Source organism: Colias eurytheme, chromosome 10, assembly GCF_061535395.1.
Source record: "Colias eurytheme isolate Ceu_HAF_F1 chromosome 10, ilColEury1 Martin Lab GWU primary, whole genome shotgun sequence".
Classification (NCBI taxonomy): domain Eukaryota; kingdom Metazoa; phylum Arthropoda; class Insecta; order Lepidoptera; family Pieridae; genus Colias; species Colias eurytheme.
The window spans coordinates 12,008,744-12,035,067 of NC_142989.1; the positions used below are offsets into that span (position 1 = coordinate 12,008,744).

At 39.8% G+C, this 26,324-nt stretch overlaps 1 protein-coding gene across 1 annotated transcript in view; it reads left to right on the forward strand.

The window, feature by feature from the left end:
* The window catches only part of Ltn1 (E3 ubiquitin-protein ligase listerin), a 38,039-nt gene that overhangs the window by 9,025 nt on the left and 2,690 nt on the right, over window positions 1-26,324 (forward strand). Inside the window, exons 5-25 of the mRNA XM_090106114.1 lie at window positions 1,224-1,336; window positions 1,649-1,831; window positions 2,449-2,614; window positions 3,163-3,229; window positions 3,513-3,630; window positions 3,794-4,613; window positions 4,761-4,944; window positions 5,268-5,455; window positions 6,258-6,445; window positions 6,827-7,283; window positions 7,857-8,213; window positions 8,999-9,195; window positions 9,616-9,796; window positions 10,357-10,543; window positions 10,929-11,168; window positions 11,419-11,557; window positions 11,933-12,040; window positions 12,875-13,008; window positions 14,878-15,095; window positions 15,419-15,604; window positions 16,103-16,270. Coding sequence (XP_089962240.1) covers window positions 1,224-1,336; window positions 1,649-1,831; window positions 2,449-2,614; window positions 3,163-3,229; window positions 3,513-3,630; window positions 3,794-4,613; window positions 4,761-4,944; window positions 5,268-5,455; window positions 6,258-6,445; window positions 6,827-7,283; window positions 7,857-8,213; window positions 8,999-9,195; window positions 9,616-9,796; window positions 10,357-10,543; window positions 10,929-11,168; window positions 11,419-11,557; window positions 11,933-12,040; window positions 12,875-13,008; window positions 14,878-15,095; window positions 15,419-15,604; window positions 16,103-16,270 — 4,599 coding nt within the window. The remainder of the gene's footprint in view (window positions 1-1,223; window positions 1,337-1,648; window positions 1,832-2,448; window positions 2,615-3,162; window positions 3,230-3,512; window positions 3,631-3,793; window positions 4,614-4,760; window positions 4,945-5,267; window positions 5,456-6,257; window positions 6,446-6,826; window positions 7,284-7,856; window positions 8,214-8,998; window positions 9,196-9,615; window positions 9,797-10,356; window positions 10,544-10,928; window positions 11,169-11,418; window positions 11,558-11,932; window positions 12,041-12,874; window positions 13,009-14,877; window positions 15,096-15,418; window positions 15,605-16,102; window positions 16,271-26,324) is intronic.

The window sequence follows — 26,324 nt, forward strand, 5'->3', positions numbered from 1 at the left end:
AATAATTCATGCATTGTACTGAAAGTACTAGCCATGTTTAGATTATGATTGGTGGCGTTGGCTCTAAACATTAATAGATACCGCACGGTTTGGTTGGATGTTAAAAATCTGTATTATAATTAAAACCGTTTACCTGTTTTGATATTTTATTGCCTTATTCAAGGGGTGACCTTTTAAATTTATTTCTGACCCCAAAAGTAAGGACCAAGTTCTCTTCTTGTCCGCTTGTAGCAGGTTGGGTTAAAACTGTGTGAGTTCAGACAGGTGGTAATTCTATGTTAAGATGATTCAATTGTGCTTCTACAGAGTTCTAATTGAATAAATAAAGGTTTGAGTTTGAGGTATTTTTGCCTCGTCGGGATCAGCTGTTGCTTCATTTTGTAAGTAACATCTAAATGCGTAATTGAAAGTCGTTACTGGCGCTTTCGCAGATTTACGCTAAAGATAGTGAAAATTGTAGTAACTTTAACTTTTCAAGCCCAAAAGGTTAACTAAGGTACGCTTGAACCAATCTCATAAGTTCTAATACTTTTAATCATTATGATTAACTTTTTGTTTCTTATTTGATTAACTTTTCATCTGGGATTGTTAATATATTATATAATATAAAAATTTGTGTGATTTATTGGTAGGTATACTATCTGCACACCTTACTCTTTCAAATAAAGAAATAAGTAATTACTTATGTATTCAAATTCACATTGGCGTCCATATATTGTACACCAGGTGGGTAACAAGCAGGTCTCAATGAAGTAAGCTTCAAATTACGGTCAAGTGTTTAATAGCTGTGTTTTACCTGAAAATAAAACACATATTAAATACTTACCTATATTTGAAGCTTACACTTAACGTCCACCTGTTGTGGATTTCGACTCAATGAAAAACATCCAGCGCCCGACATTATCGTGCGCCCCGCCACCTGGTGGAGAAGTGTGCGAGAGAGATAGCATACATACAACGGAAAGAGAGGGAAGAATAGGCGGAAAAAGCTAGGTGTCTTCTCAATGAAGTAAGCTTAATGAAGTAAGCTTCAAATATAGGTAAGTATTTAATATGTGTTTTATTTTCAGGTAAAACACAGCTATTATAATTATTATGAGTGAAAGAACAACATTTTTTTCATGTGTATAATTTATTAATTTCTACATAAATTAATTGTTGGTAATTTGACATAATGAGGTAATTTCAGAAAATTCACATATTGCATTTGTTTTCTATTTCAGGCTACATTTCCCGATCATAAATTAGGCGATGCGATAACATTTTGTAAATCAGAAATAATGGCTCTTATCACTGACAACCTCACGGGGAATGCGGAAGCTATATTGAATAAAAAGTAAGTACAAGGATAATTATGTTCTTTTCTTTAACCTGATGTTATTTTTTTTTTCTGGGTAAAAACATTACAAAAATTTATATATCGCTATATTTTGACGTTATGAAACTTAACACTAAAGAATCTGAATCTGTCTTTTTATAATATGAGAATATTATAAAAAGACAGTAAATTCTGACAGAGAATATTCAGTAAGATACACTTTCACATAACAATACAAGATGATTTAAAAGTCTTAACATAAAATTAAAATTTTCAATTCATTTTATTAATTTTCACATTAAAATATAAATTATACACAATAATTTTCAGAATAGACGACCCTGAAGAGCGAAAGTTACAAGTATCACGTGTGATATCGAGTAGTCTACGCGCTTTAGACATGTTCGTATCCCGCCTGGCTCCAGAACATGACGAGTGGCTGCTGGAACAATTGCAAGCGCTGTTTAGTAACAGCTTTTGGAAGATCGCTAACCATGAATCGCATCATGTGAGGTAGGGTTTTTTAAACTATGTAGATATTTATTAGTACTTGTTTTTTTGAACTGGATATTTATTAGAATTAGTTGGTGTGAGTTTAATAAATAATTACGTTTAATACAAGTCATTGTTTAAAAGTTTGGTAGAAAAAATGGTGTATTTTTACGACTCATTACAAGATTGTATTAAAATAATGTAAACGAATATATTGTGTTGAAATTAATGAAATGATTGAAGTGAGGCGTTTGATTTATTGCACCATCAAATATGGTTTAAAAAGATCACTGAAATAGTTATCCACGTTCCATTATATAGAAAATACGTATCTTACATTGAATATATTACTCGTTTTGTTAAGATTTATTACATTATTAGGAAAAATTTAATTTGTTTCTAATTGGTGTTCCCCAGGGACCTCATTTGGGGCCATGGTTTTTTCATTTTGTTTCAATTATCTAACTTAAATGTGATTAGGTTAAGGATTGATACCAATACGATACGAATAGTTTCAACATAAGGTTACTTGAATAAATTACTCAAGTCCAGAAATTGCGTAACGAAAAACCTCACGCACCTAGAAAATTACTACACGACACTAGTAATATACTAGTAATATAAATACACGTGTATAGAGCGGCATGGTTCACGGCGATGGGTCGTCTAGTGGACCGGCTGGGCGGTGCGCTGGGCCCAGCGCTGGGCCCACTCGCTCGCTCGCTGCTCGCCGCACCGGACGCCAGGGCGAGAGCCGCGGCCCCGCGCTGGGCCGCGTTGTTGCTGCTGCTGTATAAAGTGCCCGTGAGTATAGACATACATACAGAACTCAGACATACTGACGCACACAAAAACACACATATATATACACTAGCTTTCCGCCCGCGGCTTCGCCCGCATTTTCAAAGATAAACCCGCATAGTTCCCGTTCCCGTGGGATTTCCGGGATAAAACCTATCCTATGTGTTAATCCAAGTTACCCTCTATATGATTGTGTGCTAAAATTCATTGTAATCGGTTCAGTAGTTTTTGCGTGAAAGAGTAACAAACATCCATTCAAACTTTCGCATTTATAATATTTATAAGATCTATAGCACAAATACATACATACACACACTATACTTATCACTGAGTAAAAGACCCCTTTGACATTTGTCTTCGCGACGTTACTTGTGATGTAACCATACTGATTCTTACCATGTCAAAACAGACCTTTTATTTTGTGATAAGAATTAACTACTAAAATGCCCACCTCAGTTTTTTATTGACTATGTGCATTGATTCCAAAATATAACATCTATTGCAAAACTGTTCATGTCGAAGGATAACCAGATAACTGAATTATTTCACAGGATTGGCACGTCTGGCTCAAGAATAAGGATCTTCTTGTGAAGAGACTTATTGATACTTTAGAAAATGGTATGTACACGACACACGTATCTGCATAATACATTTTAGTTCATTCAAGATAAATTTTTGAAAAAGTTGACACATAATATGACAAAATATAACATCCAAGGTTTTATACTGCACACTTCTTATATAATAATAGACTATTTTTTTTTTCTATTTGCTTTGTTAATAAAATGATTCTTTATCCCTAATAATCTAAATATAATATTATAAAAATGAGTAGCTTTTGTATGATTGAAAACTCGACTTATGGCTTTACGAAAATTTGAACCATATGAATATAAAACAGGCGGGTGTGGTGACGCGAGTCTGCTCAGCAATGTGCTGCTGCCACTGCTGTCCAAGTTGCCGGACGAACTGCTCACTAAACAGTTCTATCTCACTTTCTTTAATGCCTTCTTTACTGGGTGAGTACCACTTTTAAATGACAATTTTTAAAAATAATTAATTACTAGAATGTTTAGTTTGACAGAACTTAAACAAAATAACGTTTAGTTAAAACATTTTCCTGAATTTTAACTGCTCAAATTTATTGCATGTGTTCTTGACATTTTTGTCGTTTTATTTCAGCTTACAAATAAAAACAATACTGAACTCAAAAAGCGAACGTCAATCATGGATAACGAACTTAGCGGAATGCTTGCGTTACCTCTCGATACAAAAACACGACTTTGTCATAGAAGTTGTGGCTCATGTACACAGGACGTGGCTCGAGAAAATATTCGCCATTCCAGACGATACAACCAAAGATCACTTGATCAAAATATCCGCGCACAAAATGGCGGCCATGGTCAAATATTGGATCAAACAGACGACAGAATCGACGGACGATGTATACGACAAATTGGTCAGAAACTTCTGGCAAAACTTTGGCGTTATTGTTGTAACGCAAATAGAAAACGTCCCAGTAGAGGACGAAGACATTTCAAAACTTATACACATGCATACGTTATTATTTAAAGCGCTAAAAGCTAAAAGCGAAGCCAAAAAGTCCATACGCTTTGAAGGTGACGTCACAAATGAGACTGAACCAATTCAAGAAGCTGTAGAATATGATAAGAACGTTCTAGAAGCATTCGATCACAGCTTGAATGAATGTGTCAGCAAGGCGTGTAGTGCGTACTTTGAATACGCTGATAAAAAGCAAATGTCGAGATCAGTATTCCCGCCTTTATTGAGCATTATTATCAGCTTTGAAAGTGAAAGTTTATTCCTGGGAATAGCAAGAAGTTACAATACAAATACGTTGTGTTTGTTCTACGATAAGGTGTTAAGGGGTTGGCTGGCGAGCGACACTATGAGATGTAAAGCGCTTGCGGAGATCGTTTTCATGATATCGAAGTACTTAAATGACGAAGAATTAGAGGCCATGTACAATTCGTTTCAACATGTAAGTTTATTATTATTACAAAAAACAACCAATTAAATGAAATAATTTTCCTTTAAAATAATCATTTATCACCCTTATGTTTTTTTTTTCAAAGAAATTACGCTTTACTACACACATAAATTTCTCACAAACTCCATTGATCTCCAGCTCTCCCCGGTAGCGGTGGAGTGGTGTATATCGCTATCTCTCTCGCTCCCACACCGCACACGTGCTGCGGGAGCGAGATGGCTGCGTGGTGACGTCGTTCAACAAGCGCTGGTGGCCCTGTGCAAGCGAGGCGATGATGAAGCTAATAGATTGTTGCTAACTTGTTTAGCGCAAGATACTGGAGGTACACCTTTTTCTTTTAACTGACTTAGAGTAAATTTTTGTTGCCTTAAAATCAAAAGATTTTACTCGAACAAAACAATAGTTTAACGGGTTTATCTTAAATTTTATTACTAAAGCATGTTACAAATTTATTTTAAACTTAAAATATCCTCTCGGTACCATTAAGTGTCAGTTTCATATTTTTTGCTTATGATCGCACCCGTTCTAATTCTACATTATTTTCTATATCTTTTGATTTTACTTCGCAAGTGTTTATATCTCATCTATCTGAAATCCACTTTAATTTTTGATGTTCAAAAAAATATTGTTTCCTTGTAACCACAGGCTCGACGATCCCCCCCCACACGATACGAGCCATAGTATCGCACGTGTCGCGCTCACTATCCCATACAAGTGGCAGTGAGCTAGCGACTAGAGCACAGTTCGGAGCTGCGCTGTGCCGAGCGCTAGGGGCCAGTGCACACGCACATGATCTATTGGTTACACTGTTCCTGCTCAACTTGACTCTCTTGGTGAGTATATGTGGTGCAGAAATAAAAAAAAGACGGGTTGCACTCCGGGAGTGCCGGCAGAAGTGAAAACTTGATTATTAACGTTGAGCATGTTTGATATCCATCCGTCTTACGCTTTTTCGATTAGGTCACGTGTCCTGACGCGAGTTTAAGATTTTATACCCATTACAGAAAAAGTGCTCAACGCCGCTAAAGAAGTTTTCACTTCAAAAATTCAGTTGTCAATCGAAGTGTTTGTTATGTTATTATTGTTCTGAAAAAATGAGTTATCGTAGAAAATTTTTCGAGTATTTGATAATTGGTGATTTTATAGACTTTCATGTGGTCTTTTCAAATATTTCTATCCTTCCAGAAAAAAACTCACCAAAATCTATGAAATCACTTATTCTCATTGTCAATTTAATAAATTTGATAAGCTACCACGAAAAAGGATAATGTAAATTTTATATTTATTTCATTGCGTAGACAAAAAAGGAAATAATAACGGTAAGCTATAATCATTATTTTACGTGCAATATTATGTAATGCAATATTATCAAAAACTTTTTCAATTGCATAAAATGCGCAGTTGCGAATGTCTGTCGTGTTCAACGTGTTAAAACAATAAAAATAACTTTAAAAAATATACCAGTTCCAGTTTTCCATTCCCAAATTTGATCAGATTTCCCAAAATAGATTATCAAAAAAAACAATTTTTAATTACAGAATTTTCCATACCAGACCACTATAGTTCAAGTTTTTAAATAATTTTGTAATATTTACTTACGTTATTTTGTACTATACTTACTCTCCCACAATCCAGCCAAAAGAGCCAGATACCGAAGGCGAGGAAGAACCCGACGAGGCTATTCCAGTAGCTTCCATTAGCGCGAGTAGCTGGCGCGAGTTACTGCACGCCTGGCACCAAGCGGTGTGTGCACTGGCGCCAGTAGAAAGACTGCCGCTAGTGGACACAGCTGTGAAGGAGATACAGGGCAAGCTGAGGGATAAGTTAGTATTATGTTCATTTTGTGTACTGTCTCTTTAGATATCTCATCATGTAGATATATTGTGATGTATTGAAATTTTAAGCAGAATAAGTTTTTTTTTGCCTCAATAGGTATAAATAGCTTTAGTTACTCGTGTTGAAAAGTCACTCGATAGATGCGGACCCCTTTTTTCAATTTTTTTGCATGCATTTTTTTCTATGATGACGGGTCTGTCAAAATTCAAGTTATTTTGTGTGAAAATTATATTTTAATCTTATTTTTCATTTTGTAGTAGCTTTTAAATTCATTTAAGTATACGTAGGTACTTTTATCTGGAATAGGACCGAATTATCAAAATCATGTATATCTTTAAGATAACCCAAAAATAATATGTTTGTTTCAGTCACGACGCGCTCGACATACCAATTATAGAACACATAGTGTCTATATGCCCTTACCTCGTAGACTTCGATAACGTGACCATAGACAATTCTGAACTTATACAGATAACAAAACAATTACTAAACATAGACATTACAGACTCAGAGACCGCAATATTAGTCTATGCTCTGAGGAAAGACATTGTCTATGGCAAATTGACATGTCCAATAGACGACGGGGACATTATGAAGAAAGTTCTAGAAATCGCTAATACTAACTCCACTAAGGATTTAGCGACAAGCGACGTTGTGGCTTATGTGAATAAGGTCGTTTTTCGAGCGGCGTTCTTGAAGGAAATCGTGACGAGGAGTAAGGAGCTTGATGGGAGTCTGTTTGACGATGAGTTCTTTAGGTTGCTGTTTGTTGATGTTCTGTACGATTTTGTGGTTGTCAGCTCACTGTGTGAAGTCTACGCTTTTGTAAGTATATCTATACTTCTATACTAATATTATAAAGAGGAAAGGTTTATAATATGTATGGTTTTCACGCATAAACTACTGAACCGATTACAATGAAATTTAGCACACATATAGAGGGTAACTTGGATTAACACATGGGATAGGTTTTATCCCGGAAATCCCACGGGAATGGGAACTATGCGGGTTTTCCTTTGAAAACGCGGGCGAAGCCGCAAGCGGAAATTTAGTTCATTATAAATTAGTTGTTAGGTATTATTTTTACAATTAACTCAACAGGTCAATCTTGAATATTCTCATACAGTGCGAAGATCTGACAATTTTAATATGGATACACTCCATTTGTAATGGCAAATACAGGGTCAGCAGAAATTCACAAAATTGTGTTTAATGACGTCATAGATATAGTATCGAATGACGTCAAATTTGTTCTGCTTCAGTTACATAATTACTGGCAGTAATGTTCAACATCTAAATTTCCCTTCTTTGACGTGATTATTTGAATATTTTAATACAGATAAAAATATTAATGTTTAGCTCATGCTGGCATGTTACTATATTCGCTTTATTTTTCAGATGCCGTTCTACACAGTTCTCAAGCAGGCTAACGACTATCTCGACTGCGTTACGCAAGAAATAATAACGAGCATATCAGAAGAAAATAACAATCACATCAAAAATGTTTTAACACAAAGATCCTTCAAAACTGGTTACTACTGGGCATTCACGAATGCAATGTATGAAAGTAAAATTGCTCAAATTACCGAGTCAAGTGAAAAATCTGATGAAGTTATAAAAGAAAATGAGTCGAGCAGTTCAGGTAATGAGACAGACAAACAAAGAGAATCTAACGTGAGTGGACCAGTGTCAGAAGTGGATACGTTAATGTTGGACAAAATTGTGGGCAGAAATGGATTCTTCCATAGCTTACAGGTTAGTTTCACTAATTTGAATAACACTTAATATTACGTGTAAATCATTACAATGTCATGTTAAATAACAATCTATTTGTATTGAATTGTATAAAATTAAAAAGAAGTAGAAAAATGCACGAAACTTATATCAAATTTTGACTTAACCGGGAATGAATTGTGGACTAAGCGGATATTATAATCAACTTAGTTTAATTTTAACTTGAACTGTACATATTTTTCTCAAGTGACTCTTTTACAATACTGCTTTCCCTACATATTCATTTTATCCCTATTCTTTTGCACGCCTCATAAGCGAAGCGTTGAGGTGGGTACTACTGTCACTTCGCGCAAAACATCTGATTTTTCAAACTTAAAATGTCTTTATGTATCATACATTGCACTTGTAAGATAATACATACACACACATATTAAGAAAAAACACTATTTTTAACGTTCATGATATTTTTGATGTCATTTTTGTTATTTAAACTAGTTAAAAAACAGTTTAAAAAAGTTCTGTCTTGGACGTCCGTGTGTCTGTATGTGCGGATCCTTTTTCTTGTTAACACGATAGCGACCGAAATACTTTACTAATCGAGTCTTTTTTTTTTTCTCTTACGCTTGAGTATGCTCAGGAATAGAACCCTTTCATTTTTCAGGGTCTGATTCGATGTGGTTTAATTGTTATTAAATAAACAAAAATAATAATTAATAAATATTTATTAAAAAAAAATTATGAGGCGTGCACTTTTGGATTTTCCAAATTATTTTCTACTATTAGCTACGTTTCAACTTTATTTTTAGGCAAAAACAACCCCTCACGACATTCTACGCGCTCAATACCTAAATACAGTCCGCTGCTGGTATCTATACCAGGGTACAAGTGACCCCACTCGCTCGCAACACTTTGCCAGACAAGTGGCCAATTCACTCGCCCGACACTGTCTTGACCCTGTCATGGATGATTATTATAAATACGATGAGAAGATGTTTAATGAGAGGTAACGTATTTAATAAGATTTTTTCGATGAGTAGATTGGATACAACAGGAATATCACTGTTTTCAATGCCTGTGAAATGTTTTGTGTGAATAGACGTACCTAAATACAGTTTGAATGTTTTGGACGTTATTTTAATTTAGTCTAAGTTGTGGCAAAGAGTAAATCACAATTCATTGCTTTTTTATTATCTATAACTCTCATAGTCTCTTAGTCTTTCTGTTAAAATCTGGGATAAAAAAGCCCGGGCAAAAAAGCCATTTCCCTATTGATCATCCTAATAATATTTATTATGTTATCATGTTAACTATTACACACAAAAAAGAAATCCTTCGTTACGCGTAATTTTTCCGATCAATTCGCGAATTACTTCCATTCAAAATATAAATTCCTACACACCTTTACTCAACATATTTATCACAGGAACTACTCCAAAGAGCCATGGAGTGTGATCTCGAGCCAGGCGTCCCTACTGCACTTGCTCAATACATTGGTACAGAACTCCGCGTGGGATCTGTCTGCTCATGAGTGGGACTTTATCAATATTGTCTTGTGTTCAATACTCAACTCGCTTGCGAAAACACCACGAATCGATTGCACTAAGGTATTGTAAATGAAGAATTTTCGTAATATGAGCAGAAAAATATTGATGGTAAACGATTAGCATTTCTCCATAAGCATACAGAAGTTAGGGTAAGTTTTTGTAAAATTATTTCGCCTAAAAGATTCTTTTAAAGTGTTTTAAATATTTCTCGATTCAAATTGAATTGAATTTCTTGAAGCTTATTTGAAATTTTCTTAATCTTGATTTTCCTTTTTTTAACTTTAAACTGATATTGAGTTTAGGAATACTACGAACGAACGAAATAAAGCCTAAGGCCACGTGAAGGCAAAATCGTCTCAGATTTAAACCGCATTTGGCCGCCCAGACTGCTTTTTTAACCGGCAACATTACAGAACGGCTTTCCGTTCCAGCTTGCTTAATGCATGATTTTAAAAGAGCAACAACAAGAACGAAGAAAGATTCATCTCCATAGATACTGCTTTCCGAATCGTCGGTAATTGTTAAAAATATGTAATGACGGTTCGAAAGTGCTTCTAAGAGAAGTCTAATTGAATAAATAAATGTTTGAGTTTACCTTCTGTAATTTACCTCTTTTCCAGTTCGCGACCATAGCCCGACCAACCCTCTTGCTACTTACATCAGTAGCGCGCTTCGTGTCCAACATTCGGCAGGAATGTGAGAAGCGGCAGCCGACCGCACACGTGGCGGAGTTGCCGAACGAGTGGCGCGACATCTTCGCGCCAGATGCCTTCTCCAATGTCACCGCTTTGTTGCTCCATGTTCTGGGTGAGTTTGTGGGTACGGGGAACATGGAACTAGGAAAGGTAGATGTGGCTTGTCGTTTATTGGTTATAATTATTCAAATGATATTACCCAGCTCACTTTACATATTATGCTGTAAAGTGATTGAAAAAAATAGATTTTGTTCACCAACTTTTTGATTTGAATTTGTTATACAACAGATCGTAAATAAATATTAAAAAAGTATTAGTTTAGTAAAATCTGGTAAAGAGTTTTTTTATTAATAAAATAATACACTTTTAATGTTCTGGATTAAATATCATTTTATTTCAAAAACACTTGAGATGGAATTTTCCGAAAAGTTAAATTTGCCACTAATACTACGACAAAAAGTAAAAAGAAAAAACTTTACCATATAATATTTTTTCAGAATCATCTCGAAACTACCACCTAACCATAAACCACGTGGCAATACTAGAAGCACTGCTAGCTGCTACTCCCATACTGAACTGGGAGCAACTCCCCAACCCGCTGAAACTCAGCACATACTCGCTAAACAACCTGGCGTCGCTCGCGTTCCGCGTGCTCGCGCGGGACACGCACTATGCGTACCAGTTTGTTGCGTATAGCGTGTTGAAAGTTATCGCTAAACCTATGGTTTTGGATGATGGTGAGTTTTTTGAATTTAAGGTTGAGTAATACACAATATGGATGATATTTTATTCATAGGTAAGTATTTACAATAACGATCAAAAGAATTTCATGCTACAAAGTAAAATAAATGAATAAAAGAGTTTTTAAGTTTAAACTAATAGACGTGCGTGCCCATTAAAATCACGAGTGTATGTAAAAAAAATTTCTACATTGTTGTCTACTTTACGTTCTTTTGCCATCACTTAATAAAACAATCTTATATCTAGTTGAAAAACTGAGCCAACTTTGCGAGCGGCGTGAGAGGGAGGGAGACGACGACGAAGAGACTATTTCCCTCTCGCTCGCACAGTACTACGACGCGCTGCGCGACACGAGCATGCTCGACGAGCCGCTCGGGGACGATAGGTGACGTATTTGTTGGAAATTATTGTGCATAGCAACTCTATAACACATTTATTTAAAACTAGCTTCTCGCGCGTTGTGTAAATTTTAACAATTTCTATACTCGAACAATTTGTACCATCAAAAACCAGACTATCTATTTTAAAATATCGCATCAATTATTATCAATTATTGATATAGCGTACCCTACATAGGGACAGACAGACAGACAATGGAAATACTTTATTTTGTACTATGTAGTGTATTTTTTGTTGCGATACATATAATATCTTGTATTGAGTTGCAACTTGCGTACTGGAAATCTAGTTTTACTTTCGTTGCATTTGAAATCGTAAATTCTAATCCTATAATAGTAATAATATAATATTTCCCTTACAGGCTGCACATATCCCGCGCGTTCGGTTACCTGCTGCAAAGTCTAGCGGTGTTCAGTCAGAGCTTGCTGGCCAGAGGCGATCTTGTACATCATTACATCAACTCGCTCAGGTAATTGTTTCAATCACCATTATTAAATTTTATCAATATGTATTTTAAAATATCCACCATAATGCAGTTTAATACTCGATAAATTTTAGCCTAAAATAAAAGACTTCGAATCCATAATTGGACATATACCGACTAAAGCATTTGACCGTGTTTCACACGAATCTCTATTGAAAAGTAAATTATAGCATGTAGAATTCTATTGTATTGCTTTCGCTCCTATTTCTTAAACAGACAACAATGCATAACAATCATATAAAATACTACTCACACTGTAAACTATAAATGTTAGATATAAATCACCTACAGTATTCAGACTGGGCCCAAGTGAGAACCCTGTGGAACTCCCGTAGTTATAACTTTATTTTGACACACGAAAACCTGATAGATCCGTAGCTCTAATAAAACATTTCTACTCATGATTTATTTCAACGTAGGTATATCGTGATTTATACTAAATTGACAAAGAAAAATAAATAACTTTTTATGATCAACTTTATCGAAAGCTTTAACAAAATCCGAAAAGAAGATTTTTTAAATTTATTTTTTTCGTAGAAACTGATTATTACCGAAGCTGTGGAAAATAGTAGTTTATTTGATAAAATAAATAAATTATTGACTTTTTTCGACCGATTACGAAAAAGGAGGAGGTTTTCTACGTGGCTGTTTTATTTTTGGGTTTGCTTCTTCATAACTTTCGACTGGGCGAAGCGATATTGATGATTCTTTTATTGTAAAATAGTGTCTGCCGTTCGTCCTATTTATATTTTGTACAGTTTTGACCATCTCGATACGGTTTAGCTTTTTAATATTCGTTTTTATATATGTGTTTATCAGTGAAAGTGGTATAGTATCGCCAGTGATAGACACAACGCTTCGCTACGTGTCGAGCTCGCTGTTAGCGGAAGGCGTAGAGCCGCCCGCACACGAACTGGCGCTGTTCACTGCTGAGCCGGTGTTAGCGCTCACGGGTGAGTGTAGAGCGGTATAGCTCTATGTAGTGTAGAGTTATATTTTGTTTTTTAATCTTAATACATATTGTATAATCTTAATACATACACATCTTTGTATATATAAATCTCGTGTCACAATGTTTGTCCTCAATGGACTCCTTTACCACTTAACCGATTATAATAAAATTCGCACACCATGTGCAGTTCGATCCAACTTGAGAGATAGGATAGGTTTTACCACGGAAATCCCACGGGACAGGGAACTATGCGAGGTTTTCTCTGAAAACGCGGGCGAAGCCTCGGGCGGAAAGCTAGTACTTATATATTGTGCTATGCTCATTATAGAGCTGGTGGTAGAGTGCAAACAGAACGTCAACGTCCACTTTCACTATAAGAGTGCGATATTACTTGGTGTATTACTATGTACAGAATTAGTAATAAATAAATGTTTTTATTTGCATAATGTCTGTACAAAGATAATAAAATTACATTACAATTCAAATCAACACATCCTATCCTACTAATATTATAAATGCGAAAGTTTGTGAGGTGTGTATGTGTGTGTTTGTTTCACGCAAATACTACTGAACCGATTACAATGAAGTAGAGGGTAACTTGGATTAACACATAGGATAGGTTTTATCCCGGAAATGCCACGGGAACGAGAACTGTGCGGGTTTTTCTTTGAAAACGCGGGCGAAAAGCTAGTCTTAATACTATTATAAAGGCGAAAGTTTGTATGGATGTATGGATGTTTGTTACTCTTTCACGTAAAAACTACTGAACCGATTACAATGAAATTTAGAACACATATAGAGGGTAACTTGGATTAACACATAGGATAGGTTTTATCCCGAAAATCCCACGGGAACGGGAACTATGCGGGTTTTCCTTTGAAAACGCGGGCGAAGCCGCGGGCGGAAATCTAGTTAGCCATAAATGGCTCCGCAACATTATTTAATATTGAAAGTACATTATTTCATTGTCACATCATAAAAGGTACACATTATATATTCATAAGGCAAAATTAAACATACTATAAATCAAATTCACAAATTGATGATAGTGTGAGGGCGCATATAGCATCTTATTCTACTAATATTGTAAATGCAAATGCGAAAGTTTGTGAGGATGTGTATGTGTGTTACTCTTCCACGCAAATACTACTGAACCGATTACAATAAAATTTAGCACAAATATAGAGGCTAAGTTGGATTAACACACAGGATAGGTTTTATCCCGAAAAACTCATGGGAACGGGAACTATGTGGGTTTTTCTTTGAAAACGCGGGCGAAGCCGCGGGCGGAATCATGTAAAATAGGGTGCACTCGAATACTGCATCTAATTTTGCATACATCTGCGTTCTATACGCAAGCAAGCAAGCGTTAGCAACGTAGCACACAATTTAGCTTTTGAAATAGAAAAATAGAAATAGAAAAAATCTTTATTGAAAAAGTTTTAAAATAATACAGTTAAAATTTGGGGAAATTAAAGCCTGTGCTAGTTCAGAACTGTGTTACAGGCTTTAGAATTACAGCACACTGACCACTATATCGCATGTGACTGACTCCTGACATACAAGTTTTTATCTAGTTTGGGAGTCGGAGACTTCAGTATTTGAAAATGTAAAACTGTTGTCAATAAAGATTTTTTTTAACGTGATAACGTTTTTAAAATCGTTTTAGTCGGGTGACTTGTTCAGAAACTTGTGTCACACCAAAACCTCACGAGCGCGATCGCAGGTATAACGAGAGAGAGACGGACCGATCTCCCGTCTCATCTCGAGCGCTGCCACCAATAAGACGTTATCACGTAAACATCTCGATCGTAAACCTATTTTACAAACAACCAATTTTTTATTTTATTTATTTATTTATCTTGTGTAGAGCCATCAATAGAGCACACACTGCGCTGTATCTCGTCCCGCACACTGTACCAGTGCACCCGCAGCTGCGCGGGCGCGGTCCGGGCGCACTGGAGCGCGCGCGGGGCGCGGGCTGCCAACGCGTTACAGCGGCTCGTGGAGCGGGCCGTAGCGCCCGGCATGCTTGAGGAGCAGCTCGCGCATCTGAAGGAGCATATGGATCAGCTGGAGGACGCTGATGTGAGTTCAATTTGTAGGGTTGTGCAAAGGGTAAAACGAGAAACTGTTGTTATTTTTCAGGGATGATATGGTAGTTCTGTACTCGCTATCAGGTTAAAATCGAAGTTAAGTAACGATTTATACGATTGGCTCGACAATTTGGATTAAAAAAAAATATATGTGAAAAAGGGTTTTTTCACTAATAATTTTTACGTAGTGTCACAAAATTGATTAACACTTTACCGATTTTTTGTTTTTGAAGTGCAGTATTTTTGCCTTTGATAGAATTTTGTTATGTTCTTTTCAATTTTTCTCAATCTAATTCATTTTGATCCGCTTTCCAGATATCAGTAGTGCGTCCAGCAGGCGGCGGGGCGAACATAATCTGCAACGCGCACGTAGAGGAGCGCACCATAGAGCTGCGCATAGACCTGAGCGCGGCGCACCCGCTGGCCCCGCCGCTGGCGCACCCGCCCGCGCTGCCGCTCGCGCACCACTCGCACTACCTGCGGCTCTACCTCGCCTATCAGGTGCTGTACACACACACACACACACACACAGACATACACAGACCTCAGCAGTGCCCTGTTGCCTCACTGATGCCAGATGCTGAATATTTAATAATGCACACACACATACGCGCGCGCACACTAACACAAACACACGCACGTGCGCATAGACACAGACATACTGATACTGATTACTTCGTACGGGTGCGTAAATGTGTACAGTACGCTCTACGTTCAATAAAAAACCTGATAGATATAGTGGACCTATAACTGAACCCTGGGGGACACCCGACTCTATCGGCGCGCGCTATTGGCGCTACACAACATAAACGCTATATAATATACATTACATAACTTTAAACGATTGATTTTTGAAATAAAACACTCCTTTAATGTCATTTACTAATTTTTTTTTTTTAATAACTAAAAAACTCAATGTAACACGTAGTCGAAAGCTTTTCAGTAGATTTCTGAATAACTTCAAATTGTTATTTTCTTATTATGTATTTATAACAACAGAACGGCTGGGTGGTGACGGCGCTGAAGATGTGGATGGAGATGCTGCGCAGTCGCGTGCAGGCGTCGCCGCAGTGCTACATCTGCTACTGCCGGCTGCACCCCGCCAGCGGCAAGCTGCCCAACGTGCTGTGCTACACCTGCAACAACCGCTTCCACTCGCAGTGCCTCGTGAGTAGCCGATAGTACACCTGCTGCTGGTAACGTTACATCTGCTACTGCCGGCTGCACCCCGCCAGCGGCAAGCTGCCCAACGTGCTGTGCTACACCTGCAACAACCGCTTCCACTCGCAGTGCCTCGTGAGTAGCCGATAGTACACCTGCTGCTGGTAACGTTACATCTGCATCTGCTGCTTTGTATAAGCGCCCTGACCTCTTAAAACACCTGTTACAGCATCCTGACCTGTTTGAGCACCTGTAAAAGCTCCCTGACCTGTAAAAGCTCCCTGACCTGTTAAATCATCTGTTTCAGATCCCTGACCTGTTCAATCATCTGTTACAGCTCCCTGACCTGTTAAAGCTTCTGTAAAAGCTCCCTGACCTGTAATAGCACCTGTAACAGCTCCCTGACCTGTTAAATTAACTATTACAGCTCCTTGACCTGTTAAAGCTCCTGTAAAAGCTCACTGACCTGTAAAATTATCTGTTACAGCTCCCTGACCTGTTAAACCACCTGTTACAGCTCCCTGACCTGTTAAATCACCTGTTACAGCTCCCTGACCTGTTAAAGCTTCTGTAAAAGCTCCCTGACCTGTTTGAGCACCTGTAAAAGCTCCCTTACCTGTTTGAGCTCCTGTAACAGCTCCCTGACCTGTTACAGCACCTGTTAAAGCTCCCTGACCTGTTTAAGCACCTGTAAAAGCTCCCTGACATGTTTAAGCACCTGTTACAGCTCCCTGACCTGTTAAAGATCCTGTAAAAGCTCCCTGACCTGTTTAAGCACCTGTAAAAGCTCACTGACCTGTAAAATTATCTGTAACAGCTCCCTGACCTGTTAAAGCACGTGTTAAAGCTCCCTGACCTGTTAAAGCACGTGTTTAAGCTCCCTGACCTGTTAAATCAACTGTTACAGCTTCCTGACCTGTTAAAGCACCTGTAAAAGCTCCCTGACCTGTTAAACCACCTGTTACAGCTCCCTGACCTGTTAAATCACCTGTTACAGCTCCCTGACCTGTTAAAGCTTCTGTAAAAGCTTCCTGACCTGTTTGAGCACCTGTAAAAGCTCCCTGACCTGTTAAAGCTCCTGTAACAGCTCCCTGACCTGTAAAAGCTCCCTGACCTGTAAAAGCTCCCTGACCTGTAAAAGCTCCCGTAAAAGCTCCCTGACCTGTTTAAGCTCCTGTAAAAGCTCCCTGACATGTTTAAGCACCTGTTACAGCTCCCTGACCTGTTAATGATCCTGTTTTAGCTCCCTGACCTGTTGAAGCACCTGTTTAAGCTCCCTCACCTGTTTAAGAACCTGTTACAGCTCTCTGACCTGTAAAATTATCTGTTACAGCTCCCTGACCTGTTAAAGCTCCTGTAAAAGCTCCCTGACCTGTTTAAGCACCTGTAAAAGCTCACTGACCTGTAAAATTATCTGTAACAGCTCCCTGACCTGTTAAAGCACGTGTAAAAGCTCCCTGACCTGTTAAAGCACGTGTTACAGCTCCCTGACCTGTTAAAGCGTCTGTAAAAGCTCCCTGACCTGTTTGAGCACCTGTAAAAGCTCCCTGACCTGTTAAAGCTCCTGTTACAGCTCCCTGACCTGTAAAAGCTCCCGTAGAAGCTCCCTGACCTGTTTAAGCTCCTGTAAAAGCTCCCTGACATGTTTAAGCACCTGTTACAGCTCCCTGACCTGTTAAAGCTCCTGTAAAAGCTCCCTGACCTGTTTAAGCACCTGTAAAAGCTCACTGACCTGTAAAATTATCTGTAACAGCTCCCTGACCTGTTAAAGCACGTGTTAAAGCTCCCTGACCTGTTAAAGCACGTGTTTAAGCTCCCTGACCTGTTAAATCAACTGTTACAGCTTCCTGACCTGTTAAAGCACCTGTAAAAGCTCACTGACCTGTTAAATCATCTGTTACAGCTCCCTGACCTGTTAAACCACCTGTTACAGCTCCCTGACCTGTTAAATCACCTGTTACAGCTCCCTGACCTGTTAAAGCTTCTGTAAAAGCTCCCTGACCTGTTTGAGCACCTGTAAAAGCTCCCTGACCTGTTAAAGCTCCTGTTACAGCTCCCTGACCTGTAAAAGCTCCCGTAGAAGCTCCCTGACCTGTTTAAGCTCCTGTAAAAGCTCCCTGACATGTTTAAGCACCTGTTACAGCTCCCTGACCTGTTAATGATCCTGTATTAGCTCCCTGACCTGTTGAAGCACCTGTTTAAGCTCCTTCACCTGTTTAAGAACCCGTAAAAGCTCACTGATCTGTAAAATTATCTGTTACAGCTCCCTGACCTGTTAAAGCACGTGTTACAGCTCTCTGACCTGTAAAATTATCTGTTACAGCTCCCTGACCTGTTAAAGCTCCTGTCAAAGCTCCCTGACCTGTTAAAGCTCCTGTAAAAGCTCCCTGACCTGTTGAAGCACCTGTAAAAGCTCCCTGACCTGTTTAAGCACCTGTAAAAGCTCACTGACCTGTAAAATTATCTGTTACAGCTCCCTGACCTGTTAAAGCACGTGTTAAAGCTCTCTGACCTGTTAAAGCACGTGTTAAAGCTCCCTGACCTGTTAAAGCTCCCTGACCTGTTAAACCACCTGTTACAGCTCCCTGACCTGTTAAATCACCTGTTACAGCTCCCTGACCTGTTAAAGCTTCTGTAAAAGCTCCCTGACCTGTTTGAGCACCTGTAAAAGCTTCCTGACCTGTTAAAGCTCCTGTAAAAGCTCCCTGACATGTTTAAGCACCTGTTACAGCTCCCTCACCTGTTTAAGAACCTGTTACAGCTCTCTGACCTGTAAAATTATCTGTTTCAGCTCCCTGACCTGTTAAAGCTCCTGTCAAAGCTCCCTGACCTGTTAAAGCTCCTGTAAAAGCTCCCTGACCTGTTGAAGCACCTGTAAAAGCTCCCTGACCTGTTTAAGCACCTGTAAAAGCTCACTGACCTGTAAAATTATCTGTTACAGCTCCCTGACCTGTTAAAGCACGTGTTAAAGCTCTCTGACCTGTTAAAGCACGTGTTAAAGCTCCCTGACCTGTTAAAGCACATGTTAAAGCTCCCTGACATGTTTAAGCACCTGTTACAGCTCTCTGACCTGTAAAATTATCTGTTACAGCTCCCTGACCTGTTGAAGCACCTGTTAAAGCTCCCTGACCTGTTTAAGCACCTGTAAAAGCTCACTGACCTGTAAAATTATCTGTTACAGCTCCCTGACCTGTTAAAGCACGTGTTAAAGCTCTCTGACCTGTTAAAGCACGTGTTAAAGCTCTTTGACCTGTTAAATCATCTGTTACAGCTCCCTGACCTGTTTAAGAACCTGTTACAGCTTCCTGACCTGTTAAAGCAGGTTTTAAAGCTCCCTGACCTGTTAAAGCACGTGTTAAAGCTCCCTGACCTGTTAAAGCAGGTGTTAAAGCTCCCTGACCTATTAAAGCACGTGTTAAAGCTCCCTGATCTGTAAAATTATCTGTTACAGCTCCCTGACCTGTTTAAGCACCTGTTACAGCTTCCTGACCTGTTAAAGCTCCTGTTTAAGTTCCTGTAAAAGCTCCCTGACATGTTTAAGCACCTGTTACAGCTCCCTGACCTGTTTAAGCACCTGTTACAGCTTCCTGACCTGTTAAAGCAGGTGTTAAAGCTCCCTGACCTGTTAAAGCACGTGTTAAAGCTCTTTGACCTGTTAAATCATCTGTTACAGCTCCCTGACCTGTTTAAGAACCTGTTACAGCTTCCTGACCTGTTAAAGCAGGTTTTAAAGCTCCCTGACCTGTTAAAGCACGTGTTAAAGCTCCCTGACCTGTTAAAGCAGGTGTTAAAGCTCCCTGACCTATTAAAGCACGTGTTAAAGCTCCCTGATCTGTAAAATTATCTGTTACAGCTCCCTGACCTGTTTAAGCACCTGTTACAGCTTCCTGACCTGTTAAAGCTCCTGTTTAAGCTTCCTGACCTGTTAAAGCTCCTGTTTAAGTTCCTGTAAAAGCTCCCTGACATTTTTAAGCACCTGTTACAGCTCCCTGACCTGTTGAAGCACCTGTTAAAGCTCCCTGATCTGTTTAAGCACCTGTAAAAGCTCACTGACCTGTAAAATTATCTGTTACAGCTCCCTGACCTGTTAAAGCACGTGTTAAAGCTCCCTGACATGTTAAAGCTCCCTCACCTGTTAAAGCACATATTAAAGCTTCCTGACATGTTTAAGCACCTGTTACAGCTCCCTGACCTGTTAAAGCTCCTGTAAAAGCTCCCTGACCTGTTGAAGCACCTGTTAAAGCTCCCTGACCTGTTTAAGCACCTGTAAAAGCTCACTGACCTGTAAAATTATCTGTTACAGCTCCCTGACCTGTGAAAGCACGCGTTAAAGCTCTCTGACCTGTTAAATCATCTGTTACAGCTCCCTGACCTGTTTAAGCACCTGTTACAGCTTCCTGACCTGTTAAAGCAGGTGTTAAAGCTCCCTGACCTGTTAAAGCACGTGTTAAAGCTCTCTGACCTGTTAAATCATCTGTTACAGCTCCCTGACCTGTTTAAGCACCTGTTACAGCTTCCTGACCTGTTAAAGCAGGTGTTAAAGCTCCCTGACCTGTGAAAGCTCCTGTAAAAGCTCCCTGACCTGTTGAAGCACCTGTTAAAGCTCCCTGACCTGTTTAAGCACCTGTAAAAGCTCACTGACCTGTAAAATTATCTGTTACAGCTCCGTGACCTGTTAAAGCACGTGTTAAAGCTCACTGACCTGTAAAATTATCTGTTACAGCTCCCTGACCTGTTAAAGCACGTGTTAAAGCTCCCAGACCTGTTAAAGCTCCTGTAAAAGCTCCCTGACCTGTTAAAGTTCCTGTAAAAGCTCCCTGACATGTTTAAGCACCTGTTACAGCTCTCTGACCTGTAAAATTATCTGTTAAAACTCCCTGACCTGTTAAAGCTCCTGTAAAAGCTCCCTGACCTGTTAAAGCTCTTGTAAAAGCTCCCTGACCTGTTGAAGCACCTGTTAAAGCTCCCTGACCTGTTTAAGCACCTGTTTAAGCTCCCTGACCTGTTTAAGCACCTGTAAAAGCTCACTGACCTGTAAAATTATCTGTTACAGCTCCGTGACCTGTTAAAGCACGTGTTAAAGCTCACTGACCTGTAAAATTATCTGTTACAGCTCCCTGACCTGTTAAAGCAGGTGTTAAAGCTCCCTGACCTGTTAAAGCACATATTAAAGCTTCCTGACATGTTTAAGCACCTGTTACAGCTCCCTGACCTGTTAAAGCTCCTGTAAAAGCTCCCTGACCTGTTTAAGCACCTGTAAAACCTCACTGACCTGTAAAATTATCTGTTACAGCTTCCTGACCTGTTAAAGCAGGTGTTAAAGCTCCCTGACCTGTTAAAGCACGTGTTAAAGCTCTCTGACCTGTTAAATCATCTGTTACAGCTCCCTGACCTGTTTAAGCACCTGTTACAGCTTCCTGACCTGTTAAAGCACGTGTTAAAGCTCCCAGACCTGTTAAAGCACGTGTTAAAGCTCCCAGACCTGTTAAAGCTCCTGTAAAAGCTCCCTGACCTGTTAAAGTTCCTGTAAAAGCTCCCTGACATGTTTAAGCACCTGTTACAGCTCTCTGACCTGTAAAATTATCTGTTAAAGCTCCCTGACCTGTTAAAGCTCCTGTAAAAGCTCCCTGACCTGGTAAAGCTCCTGTAAAAGCTCCCTGACCTGTTGAAGCACCTGTTAAAGCTCCCTGACCTGTTTAAGCACCTGTTTAAGCTCCCTGACCTGTTTAAGCACCTGTAAAAGCTCACTGACCTGTAAAATTATCTGTTACAGCTCCGTGGCCTGTTAAAGCACGTGTTAAAGCTCCCTGACCTGTTAAAGCAGGTGTTAAAGCTCCCTGACCTGTTAAAGCACATATTAAAGCTTCCTGACATGTTTAAGCACCTGTTACAGCTCCCTGACCTGTTAAAGCTCCTGTAAAAGCTCCCTGACCTGTTGAAGCACCTGTTAAAGCTCCCTGACCTTTTAAGCACCTGTTAAAGCTCACTGACCTGTTAAATTATCTGTTACAGCTTCCTGACCTGTTAAAGCAGGTGTTAAAGCTCCCTGACCTGTTAAAGCACGTGTTAAAGCTCTCTGACCTGTTAAATCATCTGTTACAGCTCCCTGACCTGTTTAAGCACCTGTTACAGCTTCCTGACCTGTTAAAGCACGTGTTAAAGCTCCCAGACCTGTTAAAGCTCCTGTAAAAGCTCCCTGACCTGTTAAAGTTCCTATAAAAGCTCCCTGACATGTTTAAGCACCTGTTACAGCTCTCTGACCTGTAAAATTATCTGTTAAAGCTCCCTGACCTGTTAAAGCTCCTGTAAAAGCTCCCTGACCTGTTAAAGCTCCTGTAAAAGCTCCCTGACCTGTTGAAGCACCTGTTAAAGCTCCCTGACCTGTTAAAGCTCCTGTAAAAGCTCCCTGACCTGTTAAAGTTCCTGTAAAAGCTCCCTGACCTGTTAAAGCACGTGTTAAAGCCTTCTGACCTGTTAAATCATCTGTTACAGCTCCCTGACCTGTTTAAGCACCTGTTACAGCTTCCTGACCTGTTAAAGCACGTGTTAAAGCTCCCAGACCTGTTAAAGCTCCTGTAAAAGCTCCCTGACCTGTTAAAGTTCCTGTAAAAGCTCCCTGACATGTTTAAGCACCTGTTACAGCTCTCTGACCTGTAAAATTATCTGTTAAAGCTCCCTGACCTGGTAAAGCTCCTGTAAAAGCTCCCTGACCTGTTAAAGCTCCTGTAAAAGCTCCCTGACCTGTTGAAGCACCTGTTAAAGCTCCCTGACCTGTTTAAGCACCTGTAAAAGCTCACTGACCTGTAAAATTATCTGTTACAGCTCCGTGACCTGCTAAAGCACGTGTTAAAGCTCTCTGACCTGTTAAATCAACTGTTGCAGCTCCCTGACCTGTTGAAGCACCTGTTAAAGCTCCCTGACCTGTTTAAGCACGTGTTAAAGCTCCCTGACCTGTTAAAGCAGGTGTTAAAGCTCCCTGACCTGTTAAAGCACATATTAAAGCTTCCTGACATGTTTAAGCACCTGTTACAGCTCCCTGACCTGTAAAAGCTCCCTGACCTGTTGAAGCACCTGTTAAAGCTCCCTGACCTGTTTAAGCACCTGTAAAAGCTCACTGACCTGTAAAATTATCTGTTACAGCTTCCTGACCTGTTAAAGCAGGTGTTAAAGCTCCCTGACCTGTTAAAGCACGTGTTAAAGCTCTCTGACCTGTTAAATCATCTGTTACAGCTCCCTGCCCTGTTTAAGCACCTGTTACAGCTTCCTGACCTGTTAAAGCAGGTGTTTAAGCTCCCTGACCTATGAAAGCTCCTGTAAAAGCTCCCTGACCTGTTGAAGCACCTGTTAAAGCTCCCTGACCTGTTTAAGCACCTGTAAAAGCTCACTGACCTGTAAAATTATCTGTTACAGCTCCCTGACCTGTTAAAGCACGTGTTAAAGCTCACTTACCTGTAAAATTATCTGTTTCAGCTCCCTGACCTGTTAAAGCACGTGTTAAAGCTCCCTGACCTGTTAAAGCTCCTGTAAAAGCTCCCTGACCTGTTAAAGTTCCTGTAAAAGCTCCCTGACATCTTTTAGCACCTGTTACAGCTCTCTGACCTGTAAAATTATCTGTTAAAGCTCCCTGACCTGTTAAAGCTCCTGTAAAAGCTCCCTGACCTGGTAAAGCTCCTGTAAAAGCTCCCTGACCTGTTGAAGCACCTGTTAAAGCTCCCTGACCTGTTTAAGCACCTGTTTAAGCTCCCTGACCTGTTTAAGCACCTGTAAAAGCTCACTGACCTGTAAAATTATCTGTTACAGCTCCGTGGCCTGTTAAAGCACGTGTTAAAGCTCCCTGACCTGTTAAAGCAGGTGTTAAAGCTCCCTGACCTGTTAAAGCACATATTAAAGCTTCCTGACATGTTTAAGCACCTGTTACAGCTCCCTGACCTGTTAAAGCTCCTGTAAAAGCTCCCTGACCTGTTGAAGCACCTGTTAAAGCTCCCTGACCTTTTAAGCACCTGTTAAAGCTCACTGACCTGTTAAATTATCTGTTACAGCTTCCTGACCTGTTAAAGCAGGTGTTAAAGCTCCCTGACCTGTTAAAGCACGTGTTAAAGCTCTCTGACCTGTTAAATCATCTGTTACAGCTCCCTGACCTGTTTAAGCACCTGTTACAGCTTCCTGACCTGTTAAAGCACGTGTTAAAGCTCCCAGACCTGTTAAAGCTCCTGTAAAAGCTCCCTGACCTGTTAAAGTTCCTATAAAAGCTCCCTGACATGTTTAAGCACCTGTTACAGCTCTCTGACCTGTAAAATTATCTGTTAAAGCTCCCTGACCTGTTAAAGCTCCTGTAAAAGCTCCCTGACCTGTTAAAGCTCCTGTAAAAGCTCCCTGACCTGTTGAAGCACCTGTTAAAGCTCCCTGACCTGTTAAAGCTCCTGTAAAAGCTCCCTGACCTGTTAAAGTTCCTGTAAAAGCTCCCTGACCTGTTAAAGCACGTGTTAAAGCCTTCTGACCTGTTAAATCATCTGTTACAGCTCCCTGACCTGTTTAAGCACCTGTTACAGCTTCCTGACCTGTTAAAGCACGTGTTAAAGCTCCCAGACCTGTTAAAGCTCCTGTAAAAGCTCCCTGACCTGTTGAAGCACCTGTTAAAGCTCCCTGACCTGTTTAAGCACCTGTAAAAGCTCACTGACCTGTAAAATTATCTGTTACAGCTCCCTGACCTGTTAAAGCACGTGTTAAAGCTCTCTGACCTGTAAAATTATCTGTTACAGCTCCCTGACCTGTTAAAGCTTCTGTAAAAGCTCCCTGACCTGTTTGAGCACCTGTAAAAGCTCCCTGACATGTTTGAGCACCTATAAAAGCTCTCTGACCTGTTAAAGCTCCTGTAACAGCTCCCTGACCTGTAAAAGCTCCCGTTAAAGCTCCCTGACCTGTTAAAACTCCTGTAAAACTCCCTGACATGTTTAAGCACCTGATACAGCTCCCTGACCTGTTAAAGCTCCTGTTAAAGCTCCCTGACCTGTTTAAGCACCTGTAAAAGCTCACTGACCTGTAAAATTATCTGTTACAGCTCCCTGACCTGTTAAAGCTCCTGTAAAAGCTCCCTGACCTGTTAAAGCTCCTGTAAAAGCTCCCTGACCTGTTAAAGCTCCTGTAAAAGCTCCCTGACCTGTTTAAGCACCTGTAAAATTATCTGTTACAGCTCCCTGACCTGTCAAAGCACGTGTTTAAGCTCCCTGACCTGTTAAAGCAGGTGTTAAAGCTCCCTGACCTGTTAAAGCACATGTTAAAGCTCCCTGACATTTTTAAGCACCTGTTACAGCTCTCTGACCTGTAAAATTATCTGTTACAGCTCCCTGACCTGTTAAAGCTCCTGTAAAAGCTCCCTGACCTGTTGAAGCACCTTTTAATGCTCCCTGACCTGTTTAAGCACCTGTAAAGGCTCACTGACCTGTTGAAGCACCTGTTTAAGCTCCCTGACCTGTTGAAGCACCTGTTAAAGCTCCCTGACCTCTTAAAGCACCTGTAAAAGCTCACTGACCTGTTGAAGCACCTGTTAAAGCTCCCTGACCTGTTTAAGCACCTGTAAAAGCTCACTGACCTGTAAAATTATCTGTTACAGCTCCCTGACCGTTAAAGCACGTGTTAAAGCTCCCTGACCTGTTTAAGCACCTGTTACAGCTCCCTGACCTGTTAAAGCAAGTGTTAAAGCTCCCTGACCTGTTAAAGCACGTGTTAAAGCTCTTTGACCTGTTAAATCATCTGTTACAGCTCCCTGACCTGTTTAAGAACCTGTTACAGCTTCCTGACCTGTTAAAGCAGGTTTTAAAGCTCCCTGACCTGTTAAAGCACGTGTTTAAGCTCCCTGACCTGTTAAAGCAGGTGTTAAAGCTCCCTGACCTATTAAAGCACGTGTTAAAAATCTCTGACCTGTAAAATTATCTGTTACAGCTCCCTGACCTGTTTAAGCACCTGTTACAGCTTCCTGACCTGTTAAAGCTCCTGTTAAAGTTCCTGTAAAAGCTCCCTGACATGTTTAAGCACCTGTTACAGCTCCCTGACCTGTTTAAGC